At 43.7% G+C, this 15,862-nt stretch overlaps 1 protein-coding gene across 3 annotated transcripts in view; it reads left to right on the top strand.

Moving 5' to 3' along the window:
• The window catches only part of ARPC2 (actin related protein 2/3 complex subunit 2), a 125,092-nt gene that overhangs the window by 19,560 nt on the left and 89,670 nt on the right, over nt 1-15,862 (top strand). For all 3 annotated transcript variants that reach the window (XM_078679257.1, XM_078679256.1, XM_078679258.1), the window contains exon 2: nt 15,349-15,383. In XM_078679257.1, coding sequence (XP_078535383.1) covers nt 15,349-15,383 — 35 coding nt within the window. The remainder of the gene's footprint in view (nt 1-15,348; nt 15,384-15,862) is intronic.

The following is a 15,862-nucleotide window of genomic DNA, read 5'->3' as shown; positions in this document are numbered from 1 at the left end:
TAACAAATGCAGTAATTTTCCTGCTTTGCTCATGAAACGGAGCTTGGTGATATGCTGACGATAAGGCCACAGTTGGAAACCACTTCATATCTTTTTATTTTTGCCAACAACTCACTTATTTTAGGTAATGGAAATGTATCCACCTGAATTTGCCTGCTCAGACACACAAAGTCTTATTTTTCCATTGGACTTTCCTGGCAACAACGACTGTAGACATCCAAGCCGATGAATCTATCTGTTCTATTACCCCTTCCTCCTTCAACCTGAAGAACTCCTTTTCTATTTCTAACTTTAAAATGCACTGGCACTGCATTTTCCTTCAATATGATCCTGTGTGTGAACCCTTTCAATAACCCAATTTTCCCCGAAAAAACCTTCATGAAATCTTCACGTAGTTTCTGCCCCACAGTATTCCCATCATCTAATACCAACACCTGTTCTTTACTATTGGGATATAGTATAATCCTATTCATGCAACTGCATTACTCAACTCTATGCCACTCTACTCTGCACCACTCGACACCACTGCACTATACTCTATGCCTCTCTGCTCTTGCACCCCTACTTTGCGCCACTCTGCTCTGCACCACTGCACACTACTATCCGCTACTTTAATCTACACCACTTCATTCTATGATGTTTCATTGTACGCCGTCAAATTCTATGCTGCTGCACTTTACGCCACTATACTCTGCAACACTCTATGCCAATGCACTCTACACCAGTGCACTCCACGCCACTACTGTGTATGCCACTCTGCACCACTCCACAATATGCCACTCCACTCTGCAACACTCTCCTCCCCTCTTTGCCATTCCACTCTACGACTTACTTTTAACCAAGCTGAACAGTAGCTACACTGGGGTACAACATGGCTAAAATACAAGCCAATAGCTCTTGCACAGGCGAGACCTATTGGCCTTGGCACTGATTGTTTTCTTTGTTAGAAACCACCCCACTATGTCCGTCCGTGCACATGCAGGCTCACTCTCGTGTGGCCATCTGTAAATTGTTTTGTCAGAAAGTAAAAGTATGTAGGCATGGGCGGAAATGCTTCTTTCTAACGCATTCTTTAGTTTTGTTTTTAATGAATTTTGCACCAAAGCCAATAGCTCTGCGCTTGGGTATTAAATGCATGATTATTGTATGACCAATGTGTTATGAGGGTTTCTAGTTCATACCTTTTGGACTGGGTGAATTTGACAATGTTTTTGCCAGTGTTGGGCAATAAATGCATCATCAGCTTTCAAAAAAAGAAAAAGTAAAATGAGCACAATGGCATGATAGCATGAACGCATCATAAAGCTACATTAGTCTAGTGTAATGATGTATGCATGTCTATACAGCATTCCCTAGCTGCCATTTTGGGCATTTTTTTTTATTCACCATTCCAAGATGGCGAATGCCGATTGAAGTGGTAAATTAAAAAGGAAAAAAAAAATAATTAGCATAAAAGCTCTTTAAAAAAATGGAGCAGCAAACAGTAGGGGTGGTTGAATAATTCCGCTGTGCGGAGTTCTGCCCACTTAGCGTTTTGTGCTGAGTTCCTCAAAACTCTGCGAAGCGATGCAGAGGTTTTTTTTCTCGCGCACTTCATGTAACTGTAAGTTGGTGAGTGCTTTAGAGATAAAAATCGCGATTGACCTCCTCTTTGCGAGATTACTTAATGCGGGTGATTGCGGCAGGTCACGACTGATCTCGAAAGCAGCCCCATCCTCTGGCATAACGCGGAGTGCAGTTTGTGCTGATTTTACAGTGCGAGACACACTCCCAGTGCTTAAAATCAGTGCGAGCAGCGTGACCAAACATACGCCACCGCTTGCGGAACCCTGCGGAGCACGACAGAGTTTTTCTATCACTTGCGGAGTTCCGCGGAGTAAAACTCCACGAACTCCGGCCAGCCTAGGAAACAACAGTTGCAGACCTCTGGAAAAACAATGTTTTGAGTCAACCACATAGAGGATGGGGAGCAATAGAGGAGAAAGTGGGGTGATTAAAAAAAAAAAAATAACAAATAGACTATGTTGGGAGAGCAGTGGACAAACTTGGGGGTTTGGGAATGAGCAAGCTTCACAGGGCACATGCAAGTGGTTTTGGAGAGGGGGGATCAGCGCATGAGAGGGAGAGGAAAAAAACACGTGCACCTATCGAGTGCTGAAAGAGAAAGAAAAAATAGTTTTCTGAATGTGAACTGTGGAAGTACAAGTCATCCAATCAAAAGGATTGTAAATAAGCTGTGTTCTAGAGATGGGACAAACAGAAGAAGAGGAAGGAAAGCCATGGATTAAGAACCAAGCAAATGTATGACAAGAAATCCAATCATTGTTAAGTAATGGGCTGGCTCTAAGCCCACAGAAAGGTTTTAATACTGCCCACCAAAGGGCCTGTGACAACAGCAGCTAAGAGCTGTTTGTTGGCAAAATATTAAATGGCTTTCCTATCTTACCTTTAAAAAAATTACTTTTGCTCTGTTTGTCCCAGTCTGGTGGAGCGATACCTTTAGGGTAAGAAAGTTTGTCACATCAGTTAATAGTTCAGGTTGGATGGTGGGAAAAACGTTAGTTTCAGCAAAGGCACCAAAAACTGCACGGAACAGTTGCCCCAGATTCTTTCAGCAAAGAGTGTTTTATTGGCTCAGGTTGGCCTGATTTGTCTTTGGCCACCGAAGTGTAACATACTTTGAAGATAAATGTATATCGGCTCAATGCCCTGTGCCCTTGTACAATGCATGCTTGGTGCCAGCCGCTCCTGGGTGGGCGTAGAATGCAAAACGTTGTTCTTTGATTAAAATAGTTTAATCAATTGGTTTTCACGAGCACCAGATGTACGCCGGAGACATTGCTGCCATTCGTAGGACTTGGTTTGAGCTCTCTCTGCCTCATTTGTAGTTAGGTGCCTTTGCGGCGGTCAGACCACCTTATTGCCACATGAGCTACTGATTCTTGATCCAAATATTGTAGGCGAAAACAGATATTTTTCGGATCGACCACTTTCATTTGATTAGGAATTAATAATATGTATGCACAAACAAGATCATTATGTATTATAACATAAAACGTGCATTTTGCCTTGATTCCTTTATTTGCATTCTGCTAATCAAAGTTAATCTCTCTTGCACTCAGCAGCTCATCTTAAACTTTCCTACTCTTTGTCACCAATCAACTCCTACCCTCTTATCTTTTCTCTTACCTCTACCAACTCTCTGCCCAGTCTATGGTTACCGCTCATCCTCAATCCACACATTTGCCCTCATACTTGTACTCCCCTCCCTTATCCATCCCCTTGAAAACAACCTCTTGCCTGCATCTGCTCTCTCGTCCACCATTCCCTATCGCACACAATTCACTCCTCACTCTCTCTACTTTCCACCCCATCAGCACTCTGATTATTTGAAAAGTCATGAGTTTATAATGTCCGTAAAATAATCACTGTTTTTGAGGTCGTGACACCAACATCTGGAAAGATGTAATTAATCAATCCTCAACACTTAATTATGAGGCTTTATGTATCAATACCTTTCAGAATCGATTGGTAACCTGTCCCTCCTTGTCACAATATGTTCTTTCTTTTCTACCTTTTGGTAAATTTCGTTTTTTATTGCATCTCTATTGTATTTCCTAGCACGATGAAAGGTATGCATTATATCAGTGGTTTTTAACCTTTTGACTTCTCTGGTCCCCCACTTAATCATTACTGAAATCCAGGGACCCCCACTGAGTCATTAATGGAAGCCAGGGGGACAGCCTAAGCATTTTCGATTTAAATGATGAAGCTTTTTCAAATGCAATCGAGTCCACTCCTTGTCCATACTGTACTCTGTTGGAGGCACTTGCACTGCTCTCACCAATCATTCTGAGTAAACTCATTTAATTTTTAGCCTCCAATTTCAAATTCCGTCATAGTTACAGAATTTTTTTTAACTTCCAATTGTTAGTTTTGCTTCTTTATTTATATGCACTTTTTAAATCTGTTTGTCCAGCAAATTCACTGAGTAAACTTCACTGAAATCAGGGGTCCCGGACCTCGGTCAAGAACTACTGCATTAGATATTTTATCTTTCAGATATTTTTCAAATGTGATGGCAGCATTTAAGACCCAGACTGGCTTATTGGAAATCTTCACAGTGTGCCAGAGAATTTGAGAGACCAGCAGATTTAGGCAGGGCAAATCAAGCATGTCTCATTGCCAGTCAAGCTACTAACAGACCCATATCACGGAGTGCAGTCCTTTGACTCTGTACTGTGCAGATTCAACATACTATTCCATATGTGGATGATTATCAAACCAAAGAGGCTGACCTCATGTAGTGCCGGTCTCCAACAAGGTTATGTGAAATTGCCCAGTATTATTCTATTGTGGATCTCAATATGTGTCCCTAGCATGCAGGGGTAGCTACTGCGAAGGCAAACTGGGGGGGCCAGCACAGGGGAAGAAGATACATTTGGAAAAAAATGATTACTTACGTGCTGGCTCCTGCAGTCTTTTCCTCCTATGCTCCTTTCCACTCCCAGCAATCAATCCACAGGTTTCCAGACACCCCTTGGCCAATCCAGACGCTGCTCTCCTGCTTGTAATGTGAGGAGCGCCAGGGTTGTTCTGAGAGGACTGGTTTGGTACTCAGATAGGGACTGGAAGCCTGTGCATATTCTCCACCCAGCAGTGCAACTCAGGTTGGAGAAAGGCTGAGTGCGCATGCCGGTTTGGCTGTCCTAGGACGGCCGTCCAATTCCGACATGCGTACCAAGTGCCCCCTACTCCTCCTCCCTGTTGCTGACTCGCTGTCAGGATGGCCCCGCGCCAAGAATCAGCAGAGTGACAGCGAAGAAAAATTTTAATAAAATGGATTTATTATCATTTTATTTTTCGTGTGTGTGATGCTGAGAGAGCAGTGGGGCGATGCTCCTCCACCCTAACGGAGGAGCCGCTGCTGCTGGCATGGTTTCGCGGATTACTGTTTTCCCTTGAATAACTGCAACGCCTCAGCCTGTGGTACTCTGCTTTCAAAGTCTTTAAAGCAGCAAACCTCGTATTAACGGAGATGGGGCAGTTCTATGCACCCTCTCTGGCAATCTCATTTGACTTTTTAGGTTGAGCCTAGCGTTGCAGCGCGCATGCGCTGCTCGCTCTTCGAGGCATGCTGTAGAAGGGTATGTTGTGTAAGTGCTGTGGAAGCCTCGCCCACTCTCCGCCAGTATTTGTAATTGGCTGTTGTCAATGTCCTTGATGAACGCTGGCTACCGATTCATTATGAGGATTGTTAGTCCTGCCTCTGTACCGCCCTGTCTAAATTTGTTGCCGCCCATAAGGACTGGACCTTTTACTTCGCTCCTAACACGGCATGCTTTATCTAGTGGGGGAAGCACTATTTACTTTGACAATGGCGGCTGTCCTACTGCAGGCACGACGTGCTTTGATGCCTTCTTTACTCCCCCCAGCCCCCTCCCGTTGTTTGTGTCTTCTCTCCCCCTCCCGTTGTCCGTGCCTTCAAATAACACCCCCCTCTGCTGTCCCTCCCGTTGTCGTGATGCCTACCGTGCCTTCGCACTCGCGTTGTCCGTGCTGCCCTCACTCCCCCAGTTGTCCATGATCACTACCATTTGCAAAGCAATAGGTCCTGTGTAAATGCGAGTCCTTTTGCATTGCAAATGTTTGGTTGGGTGAAAGCAGTAGGGAACCGGAAGAGCCGTTCCATGTGGAAGAGGGGGCGGGTGGAGGAGGAACTCAGGGTCGCAAGCTCAGGGTAGTGGGAGATTTGAAAGGGGAGAATGTTCCTTTCTCTTTCTTAAACTATGGCCGTGTGAACTTGTATTTTTCTAGTCACGGGGTAACCATGTCCCAATGGAAGCCTGAATTTAAACTTTACAGATGGAGTTGGCTTCCCTGCCCCATCCCCTATCCTTGGGCACCATTTTAGGAGCGGCATTGCATTGGCTGTGCATGTCCAAAACCCTCCTCCTCTGCACAGTGCCCCGAAGGAGGGCTGCTCGACTGCTGTTTATCATTCTTAACTGTGCCCCTACTGATGTTCGTGTCAGTCTCCCAACCCCAACTTCTTTCTGTGTTTCACTTTCTGATTGGCAGGTGAAAAAAACAGATTTTTTTAACATGTAGAACTCACTCAACTTTGTTCTTAAACATAAACCAGAGCTGCCCTCAGTTACTGTGCGTGACTAGTTTCTTTGTGTTTGCATGTGGATCTTTGTAACTTTGCTGCAAACTAAACAATCCACAGGGTGTGTGTGGGGGGAGATGGCAGCGGTATCAACTGTTGATTACTTGATTTTGGGACCCCAGCATATTTAAAACGAGAAGAGTACTAAAGTTTGCAAGTCTAAACTGATGGGTGCTGCATGGAATTGTGATTTGAGATAAAGCTTAGGCAGCTGGTAGCAAGAAGACATGAATTTTCGCACCCAGCTATCTGGTTCTTTGCTAAGTAATCATAAGAAATGTTTGGTAAATAAAATGTCGCGGTGGCTATATTTATTCAGCATTTCTTTATTTACACAAAGGTTTAGACTTTTAAGAAGTTCATTTTGGTACACTTTTGAACAAAGAAAAATGGCAGTCATATTATAAAACATTAAGTTGTTATAATTAAAACTAATGAATAAGAAGATGTCCCTTAGTGATATACTGGCTTTACAGAGTGAGACAGTGAGTGATAACTTGTATTTTTTAACTCTACAGTCTCTGCCTTTGGGTTTCGTTTTTTGTTCTCAGAGGCAGAACTGTGCTCTGGAGCGCAGGGCAAAAGACATTAGAATCAACAGTGCCAGGCTGCAGTTGGGGGTGATAACAGGGGCATCTCTGCCCCTTGGGAAGGCTGGGACTTCTGGCCCCAAGCTGCATTCAATCAATACATGCTCTTCTACAGCAGCAGGACGTGTCGATGCGCTGTACTTTATATATGGCCTCATGCTGCAGTCATAGTGTAGATCTGAAGACTGTGCAATAAGAACTTTACGCTTAACGTAATCATTTTTTTGCATGTCACACGCTCTTCTGCCGTTTCTAAATGCTTTAAATAACGTGTTAGTTATACTATTTAGGATACTCAGTTTACGACCTTAGCAAAAATGCAAGACTGAGTCGGTTTTAATTCGAACCCGTTACCTGCCAACAACTGCTTTGTTTGAGCAGTGAATGTTGGTTAAATACAAATCCTAACTAAATTCAGTAGATTCCATCTAAGATGCAACTGGTCAACCGTAATTTCAAACACAGATTAAAACTTGGGGATCTCAAACGACTTTTTTATATAAAGCAACCCTTGTGTAATATTTTATGACCGTCTTTATTATATGGTCATAAAAGAAACGACAGCATTTAAAACAGAGTTAACAACACTGAAACCATGTTATCTCTTTTTACAAAATATTTTTAGTGACACAGGGCCAGATGTAGGTGAGGGACATTTACCGATTCATAAATACCGAATTTTACCGATTCGGTATTTATGAATCGGTAAATATGAAGGAGGGAGATGTAGGAAGAATCGGTAATTGAATTACCGATTCTTTAAAATTCTGTATTTACCGATTCGGTAAATACCGAATCGGTATTTCCTATTGATTCCTATGGGCTGTGAAGCCCATAGGAATCAATGGGAAATACCGATTCGGTAAGTACCAAATCAGTAAATACCGATTCCTGCAAGGGTGCAGGGGGTGTCACTTTGACACCCTCTAGCACCCCAAATACAGGCATGTGTGCCATGTGGCACACAGACATGCCCTAAGGGCATGTCTGTCTGTCAAATGGCATAGGTGTGCATGCACACCTGGATTCGGTATTTTACCACCCAATTGAATTGGGTGGTAAAATACCGAATCTGTATTGCCTTTGGGACTCAGAAGAGTCCCACCTACATTTGGATTTACCGAATCGGTAAAATTACCGATTCGGTATTTTACAGAATCTGTAAATTTACCGATTCGGTAAATTTACCGATTCTGTAAAATAAATGCCCCTACATGCCAATTCTTAAATACCGGTCGGTAACGGCCGAAATCGGCCGTTACCGACCGGTATTTAGGCTCCTACATCTGGCCCACAGGGTTTTAATTAACCCGCACTGAGAAAAACGTGCTTCTCCCCCCTCTGCCTCTACATTGCTCTCTATCTCTTTGCTGCTGCCCTCCACCCTGTCCTCCGTGTTACTTTCCCCCCAACCCACGCCCTCTTTCTGTTGTCCGTGACTTCTCCCCCACTCCCATGTATATTGCTTTCCATCCAACTGAACGCTGACCCCACCACCATATTACTTTGATAACACTAAGGCCATCTGTGTTGCCCGCCTCCACCATCCTGCAATTTGCAATGCATTTTAGATACTTTGACCTATTGGTGGTATAAATGACAATGCCTTTTATTATTACAGGTGTTTTTTAAACACACAAATAAATGGCATTGTCATTTACAATGCAAATAGGTTAAAATCTCGCAATTGCGAGAATTATTGCATTGCAAATGCTTGTTCAGTTTTCAATTGAGTCTTTTCCTTTATGACGTTGACGTTCCACACAACTCATCCCTTCTGCCTCTCCTGCTCATTGTATTAATCTAGTGCTGTCCACTTTGTCAGGTAATTCAGTCTGCTTTTGATGACCGCCAGCTTCTTCATAGACCTGGACGGGGTAGTATCAAGTGCCTATACATTTCCTATATGCATCTCAGCAATTATTGGTTATTTGGGGGTTTTGTGAGTTCATTGCCGTGAAAAGATACATAACGCCACATTTGACCTTCTTCCATTAGTATTTGTCCAGTATTCATGTCCGCACGTCCATTGGCCGACGCTGGCCCATCCGTTTTTCGAACGTTCAGCACTGGAGCTGAACATTCGAAGCAGCCAACGGGTTAAATCTGGCTGTCCTTTTCCTCACACATTAGGTCAAGTTAGCATCTATATTTTTTGCAACCCCAAATGGTTAAGTAACTCAATTTAAGCTGCTCTGTTTTTCTTCTACTTTGGTATACTGAGAAGAAACAAGTTTTGGGAGTTTATTGCAGTGACACAGTTGTAGGTTCTAAATCCAGCTATGTGACTGCATTATATGCTGCCAGCGTAATGGAGAAAATGAATAAGCTTCTATTAAAAAGCGTATTTGAGATTTGTTAGTTGGGAGCAATTTTCCACCTAAGACTCTAGGTAACCTATATCCAAACACACAGTAATAACATTTTATTAAGTACAGCATTCCCCTGTTTGGTACTTGTCAAGGAACAAAATACTGGCAAATAGTGCATGTATGGATAAAGCCAAGTTTGTATAGATTTTCTGTTAACATCATGAGGCGCTAAAGGCCTCTCCTTCCCTGAGTTGTGACCTCACCCTCAACAATATTTATAAATGGCTTATTACACTCTGTGAATATTTATATAATCTATAGGTTGTTCTCATTTTCAAACTTTTTTCAATTGCATAACCTCGGTGAATAATTGCTTTTTATCACCCGACTTATTGGTACCTGATCTATTTACCACAGACAGGCTGAGTTACATTTTCCAGGATTCAGAGCCATAACCTGGTGGTTACGGGTTCGAAACCTGAATTTCTGCATCTCGAAGATGAGCGCTTCATATCTACTCCTCTTTCCCAACGGCAGCCACCAACCCAGGAATAACCGACAAAACATCTCCGGGACATCTCACCCCCCCAGGTTTGCCAAAATTAGAACACTTTCCCCCTTTAGACTCTGATACCCTTTACCAATTAGCCCGCCAAGTCAAATCAGGCTCCCCCTCCGACCCAGCTCTACCAGAGTTTCTGCTTCAGGCAAGTCAAGCCACCTTGCCTGTGATACTAGACCTATTAAACGCCTCCATCTCCTCCTGCACAGTGCCCTCCGTTTGGAAGAGAGCCATGGTACGAGCACTGTTAAAAAAAAAAAACACCTTGACCCAGGAGATCACGCCAGTTACGGCCCCATTTCACTACTCCCCTGGGCAAGCAAAGTCCTGGAGAAATATATAAACACCCAGTTGGTACAATTTCTTGAAAGCAACTCGCTATTGGATTCAACCCAAACTGGCTTCAGACCGAAGCATGGCACTGAAACCGCCTTATTAGCGGTCACTGAGGAAGCCCGCAGGATACTGGATCAAGGAGGATCAGTGGCAGTGATCCTCCTCGACCTAAGTGCGGCCTTCGACACGGTCAGCTATTCCATCTTGCTGAACCGGTTATGTAACATCGGAGTATCAGGCGACGCACTAAGGTGGTTCGACTCCTTCCTGACCAACAGATCTTTTCAGATCTTTGACGGGGAAATGGTGTCAGCCAGGAAACCACTGAGCTGTGGGGTACCGCAGGGCTCGTCCCTGAGCCCCGCGCTGTTCAATATATATATGAAACCACTTGCTGGGGTCGTCGAACCATACGGTATCACAATTATATCGTATGCCGACGACACCCAGCTAGTGGTCTCCCTGGCTCAGGAGGGTAACAGGCAAACAACGGAAGGCCTGATGAAATGCCTAGAAGATGTCAAGGCCTGGATGACATCCTCGTTCTTAAAACTTAATGGAGATAAAACGGAGCTCATGCTCCTGGGCCCAGCCCCCCAGTGTCATTTACCTCCCTATGGCCTGCCTGCTTGGGAACACCTCCCACCACAAAGGAGAGTGTAAAAAGCCTAGGAGTATGGCTCGACAAAAATCTTTCCTTCTCCACTCAGGCCACTAAGTTATCGGCCACATGTTTTGGATTACTCAGAACTCTGAGGAAAGTCCTACCTCTTCTGCCAATGGAGGCAAAAAAAGTGGCAGTACAGGGCCTGATTCAGTCACGGTTGGACTCAAACAACGCCTTATACGTAGGAGCCCCTGAGATGACTACGAAAGCTGCAAGTGGTACAAAACAGTGCAGCCCGCTCCTTGCTACAGATCCCACGTACCCAGTCAGCCAGAACCGGACTGAAAAGCTTGCACTGGCTGCCAGTGAAACAAAGAGTGGCATTTAAGTCCCTATGTATTGCTCACCGGGCCTTCTGGAAGACAGGCCCAACAATCTGTAATAACTTACTCACCCACTACCACCCAACCAGAAATCTTCGATCTACGGATGCTTTTTTGGCTGTGACTCCCAAAGTAAGGAGAGCTAGGACCGGAGGTAGGATGTTCTCTCTAAACGCTTCGAAACTGTGGAACGCACTCCCTCTCCATCTCCGGTCCAACCCGAACCTGCTCTCCTTCCGCAAACAACTTAAAACGCTTCTGTTCGCTAGGTCTACTTAGTCCTAATCTCTCACTGCCCAGCTCTATCTACATGCTTAGCGCTTGGACGCCCATTGGGCAGCAATCGCGCTTTATAAATCTACTTTCAATTCAATTTCAATTTCAATTAGCTATTTTAATGGCTAATCCTGGATCATCGCGGAGTCTGGTGCTAAGAACATTTCTCGATATGAGAACAGGCACGCATGACAGGAGCTTCTTGGTCCAGTTCCCATAACTGTTTAACCAGCTGCCAGGTTACAGGCTCCTTCCTGTTTTCAACTCTTCAGTCTTTTGTGGTCCCTCCTTTTCGCCTCTCCTGAGCATCTTCGTCCACCTCTGCTCACTGAAAAAGACCCCTGGTTGCAATTATAAAATGAAGTAAATCTGGTATAAAACATGGCAGCGATCAAGCAGTATGTCAGAATTTGTAAGTGAGTTATCAGCCGAGTTTGGAGCTATTTGTGACGTCCTATTACTAACATAAGTGGGTGCAGTAAAAATCAAATGGGGGGCGTGGGGGAGTGGACTGAAGGCTTATTAATAAACCCTACATGCTGAACATGCCCAGCACCATACATTTGAGTGCGTTTAGAACACAGGACTCCTAAATATTGAGCAGCCCAGCCATGTTGTTAGGAGGCACAGTATGTGGTTCTGGACAAGCAAGCCCCTGTCTGTGAAAGGGATTTTTGCTGCTTGAAACCTTCTCTCTCTTGATATGATGCACTGTACACACTTCTCCAGCTTGGAGGATACATTAAGCATCTTGTTTTCTGATCCATCTATTGTAAACCGTTGTTATTTTTTAGTTCCCTGCTTGTGAACAAATGTGTTTTGTTCTGCCCCTTCGAGTACCTGGCATTCACTTCGCTTTAGAGTGGATGTTTTTCGATACAGAGGCCTTTGGAGAAATGTGCTGTGCAGATTGCAGACAGGCGGCTTGCCACTGCGTTAATCTGTTGTCCTTTCATATGAAGATAGCAGTTATGTGGAGCTGAGGGCCACCTTGACGATGGTCCTAGCTGTTCTCCATGATTAAACACTGGTTACTTTTGTATCTGAAGAAGTACTGTCATCCTAGGTAGACCAGGAGCCAGAGATGTAGTAAGTAGATTTAATGGTTCATGTAAGTTGGTACAGGGTGCCTCACCGGGAGCAGCATCGTGCTGCTCAGCCCCACTCCATCTAACCGATCACTCGTTCAAAGAATGCACACACACACCAAACATCTATGACATCACACTCATGCAGGCTGAGCAGCCAGGACTAGGAAGCATAGGATATAACAGTTACCTTATAGAGTTCAGTCTTATCGAGTACCCTTTGCCTCAAGTCAGCTCCATAGTGACACAGACTACCAATTCAAGAAAGATTACTTTATGAAAAATAAAGTGAGCAAACAGAAGGCATGTCAAATGCCACTGCTTAACTTGCTGGCCTCTCCCAATATTTTTTTTTTTTACGTTGTAGTACTGAAAGTAGTTGTATTAAACATATCAGTTTGTATTGTACTTATAGGTTTACTAAAAGTAGGGTGAGAACTCATTAGTGCAATCATAATACATGCAGTGACAGAACTAGTAATAGTAGGAGCAGTAGAAGTTGTAGCCTGGACTATTGAAATGATACAAGCAGCAGGTGTAGTTTTCTAGTTGTCTTAGTACTGGTTGTTAAGGGATGTGTGAGGCTACTATTGGTACTGCTATTAGCCACCAGTAAAAGTAATTGTGGTGCTAGGAGTAATAGAACTATAGAGCACTAGCAGCACCCAGTTGGTCTTTACTCTGAATAAAAGTTGTTGATTATTCCAAGTAGTTGAAGTGGGACCTTGGGAATGACTGCATGTAACGGGCCTCTGATTATTGATCTGCATTTCAAAAGTAAATGATTCGGTGAAATTGAATGAATGCATTCAGGAAACAATCATACAAAGCCTGTGTGAATGTTGTGACTTTCATGTTGTTCGGGGATTGAGATGACAGTTTGTTTTTCACTGCTCCCCATGAGCGGACTGGTTGGCAAATTGTTTGGAGCAGACATATTCCAAAGTCAATCAGTTGGTGATTTTGTCTGTGGTGTCCATTACTTATAGACTAGAAGGCAGTAGAACTGCTTCACAAGTTGCGAGCGGCCAGCTCTATTTTTGCACAAAATTGTATTCTTTTCTCTCTAATGCAACACTGTCTTGCAGTCTTTTAGATACTTATGTGAAAATCCACTTTTTAAATAGTTCTTCTTTTTAGTGCAGATTCCGAGTCACAAGTCAAGGGCCAATCGTTCATGGGAATAATTCTTAAGATGTAATTAATTCCCAATGTCCTGGCTATGTAGGAGTTTTCCAAGACCACACACCCCTCTTTTCTTACCAGACTGTGTGACTATACACATTACATACAATTCCACTTTTTTTCTTACAGTTCGTTGGCTTTGTGTTTCTCCACTCTCTTCCTATCTGTCACAGCTCCTCTGGTCGTGTGAGATTCTTTGAGCTCATTCAGTTTTGGAGGCAAGTTTTGTTATACTTAATTTGGACCAATCTGGGAATGTCCCATTTTCGATGCGCTGAAGTGGTTAAAGAGCCAATTGACAGTATTTTTAGAAATGTGGTCATTACCTCGTCATCAGCCTGGTGGGTAATTGATGTGGCCACAGAACATGTCTCCTCCTGTTCCAGTATGATGTGCTGAATGTGGGCTTATTTTATGTTTTTCCTCAGGACAAGAGACCGTGGTGATCGGGCAGTATTATTTGTGGGAGTTGGTAATTACTACCAGTGTCCCAGGGCCTTTGATACTTACTAATGCATTGAAAATGAAGAGTCAATACATCCTTTGTGCACTTCACTGTTCATAGATCGCAGGGTCAATCGGCTTATTTAAGGGGACTGTGGATGCAGTAATTGAAAGTGATACAAACTAAATGCCCAGTCATTGTTTTACTTTTGAAAGGTTTTAAGATTTTATTTAAGGCTTTAAAAAAAAGTACAATTAAAATCTTAAAATTACTTAAGCTATATTTTACAACTAATGTATAATTAATTTCTTTGTTAAAGTAAGAAATCACCAAATAAGGGCGTATATGGTCTCCTAGGATATATTGGTGTTCAGTTGGTTCGCTGTGCCTTGCTTACATGTCAGAAGCGAGCCCTATTTTAGCACCTGGCGGAGAGGTGCGGGAAGGCTGAGATAGCACTGCTTTGGAAGGCTGCGAGTCCGTGATAATGATAAAGAGCCTGGGATTGCCGCAGTGTGCGCAGTAGGCTGCATCGGGCGTAGAGTTTGGGTTCCCAGCAATGCAAGATGTGTTTGAAAGAGCAGTCCTCATCACTGTGACTTATGCTGCACCCCCAGAATATTAGAATTGTCTCCTAACTAAGTTAATGCTGAACACAGGAAAACACCCTGAGAGACAATGGTGTCTTATAAGGTTGTGATACATGGACGTTTGCAAGGTATAGGAGTCACGTAAAGAGTGATGAAAGCGAAGAGGCTCGGTTGTCTATTGAGATCAGTCTTCTGTCTCTTTAATAAGCCCGACATGGACCTAACCTTGTTCCAACCCCTCCCTAGCCTGAAAGGAGCTCTTGAGTAAAACGCCTGGTTCATTGGTAGAATGGAATATTTTACATTTACACAGTTATGACTCCAAGTAGAATTGTGACTAGTGCTTGATATGTGCATTAAATTGTGAATGGTGGGTATGTAAGTTTGTATGAATCAAGCATGGCGTTAATGTGTATAGGCACGGTTTCTGCTCTGTCTAGGTCTGACCTCTAGACTCACAGCATCGTCTTGACGTGTCAAAGTATTCTCTTCTGTGAGTCTAGTGTATCGGATACAAGGCCTTGGCATGCGGGGGCACAGTTCCTTCCCCCATTGAGCTTGAATACCTGTCTGCATTGCCCTGTGGTGTAGAGGTGCGTTTGTATCTGAGTCTAGCATGTATGTCTCTGTGGTCTAGACCTCTACCTGTAGGACCGAGCCATGCGTAGGGTCTCGTGCTTTGTGCCTAGCTTGTTCCAGCAAACTCTAACCCCCTAAGGTAGAAAGGTATGTTGCTTTCCTGGGATCGGACACCCCGGGCCCGTGTGGCTTTCTTACACATATTCTTCTCTCTCTCTCTTAGGAACAAGCCAGAAGCTGTTGAAGTCACATTTGCAGGTACGTTCACTTTAAAATCATTTAACACTAAGGCTTTGAAAAGTAGAATTTAACCCAGATGTTTTATACCTGCACGTGCAACTCTAGTGCCAATGTTAATATCTCCTCGTTGAATTAAAGGAGGAAAGGCTCGCTACCTAAAAATATCCCGAAAGAGGGTCTTGTGATAGGAATTGTAAGGTTAGCTTGATTTACCTAGAAGTGCGCTCACACCGGCCCCACAAGTCGGCGAACAGCCGTGTTCGGCAATTCCCCAAAGCAATTATTTTCATCGCAAGCAGACAAACGACTCACGTCCATATTGATTCATAATGAGCTGGCTTTGGAATATTGGATCATTATTTTTTTTATTTTATTTTTTTTTAATCCTCATATTGCGGTTGAAGGGAAAGAATGACAGGCATTTGGGAGACCAGCATCCAACGAGCCAAGTGTTTAACTTGGGCTGCCCCTGATCGTCTAACGGGAGGTACAAGGGG

The sequence above is a fragment of the Lissotriton helveticus genome, chromosome 3_1, assembly GCF_964261635.1.
Source record: "Lissotriton helveticus chromosome 3_1, aLisHel1.1, whole genome shotgun sequence".
NCBI lineage: Eukaryota > Metazoa > Chordata > Amphibia > Caudata > Salamandridae > Lissotriton > Lissotriton helveticus.
Note: the sequence above shows the minus strand (reverse complement) of the source record. Positions and strands in the feature narration are given on the sequence as shown.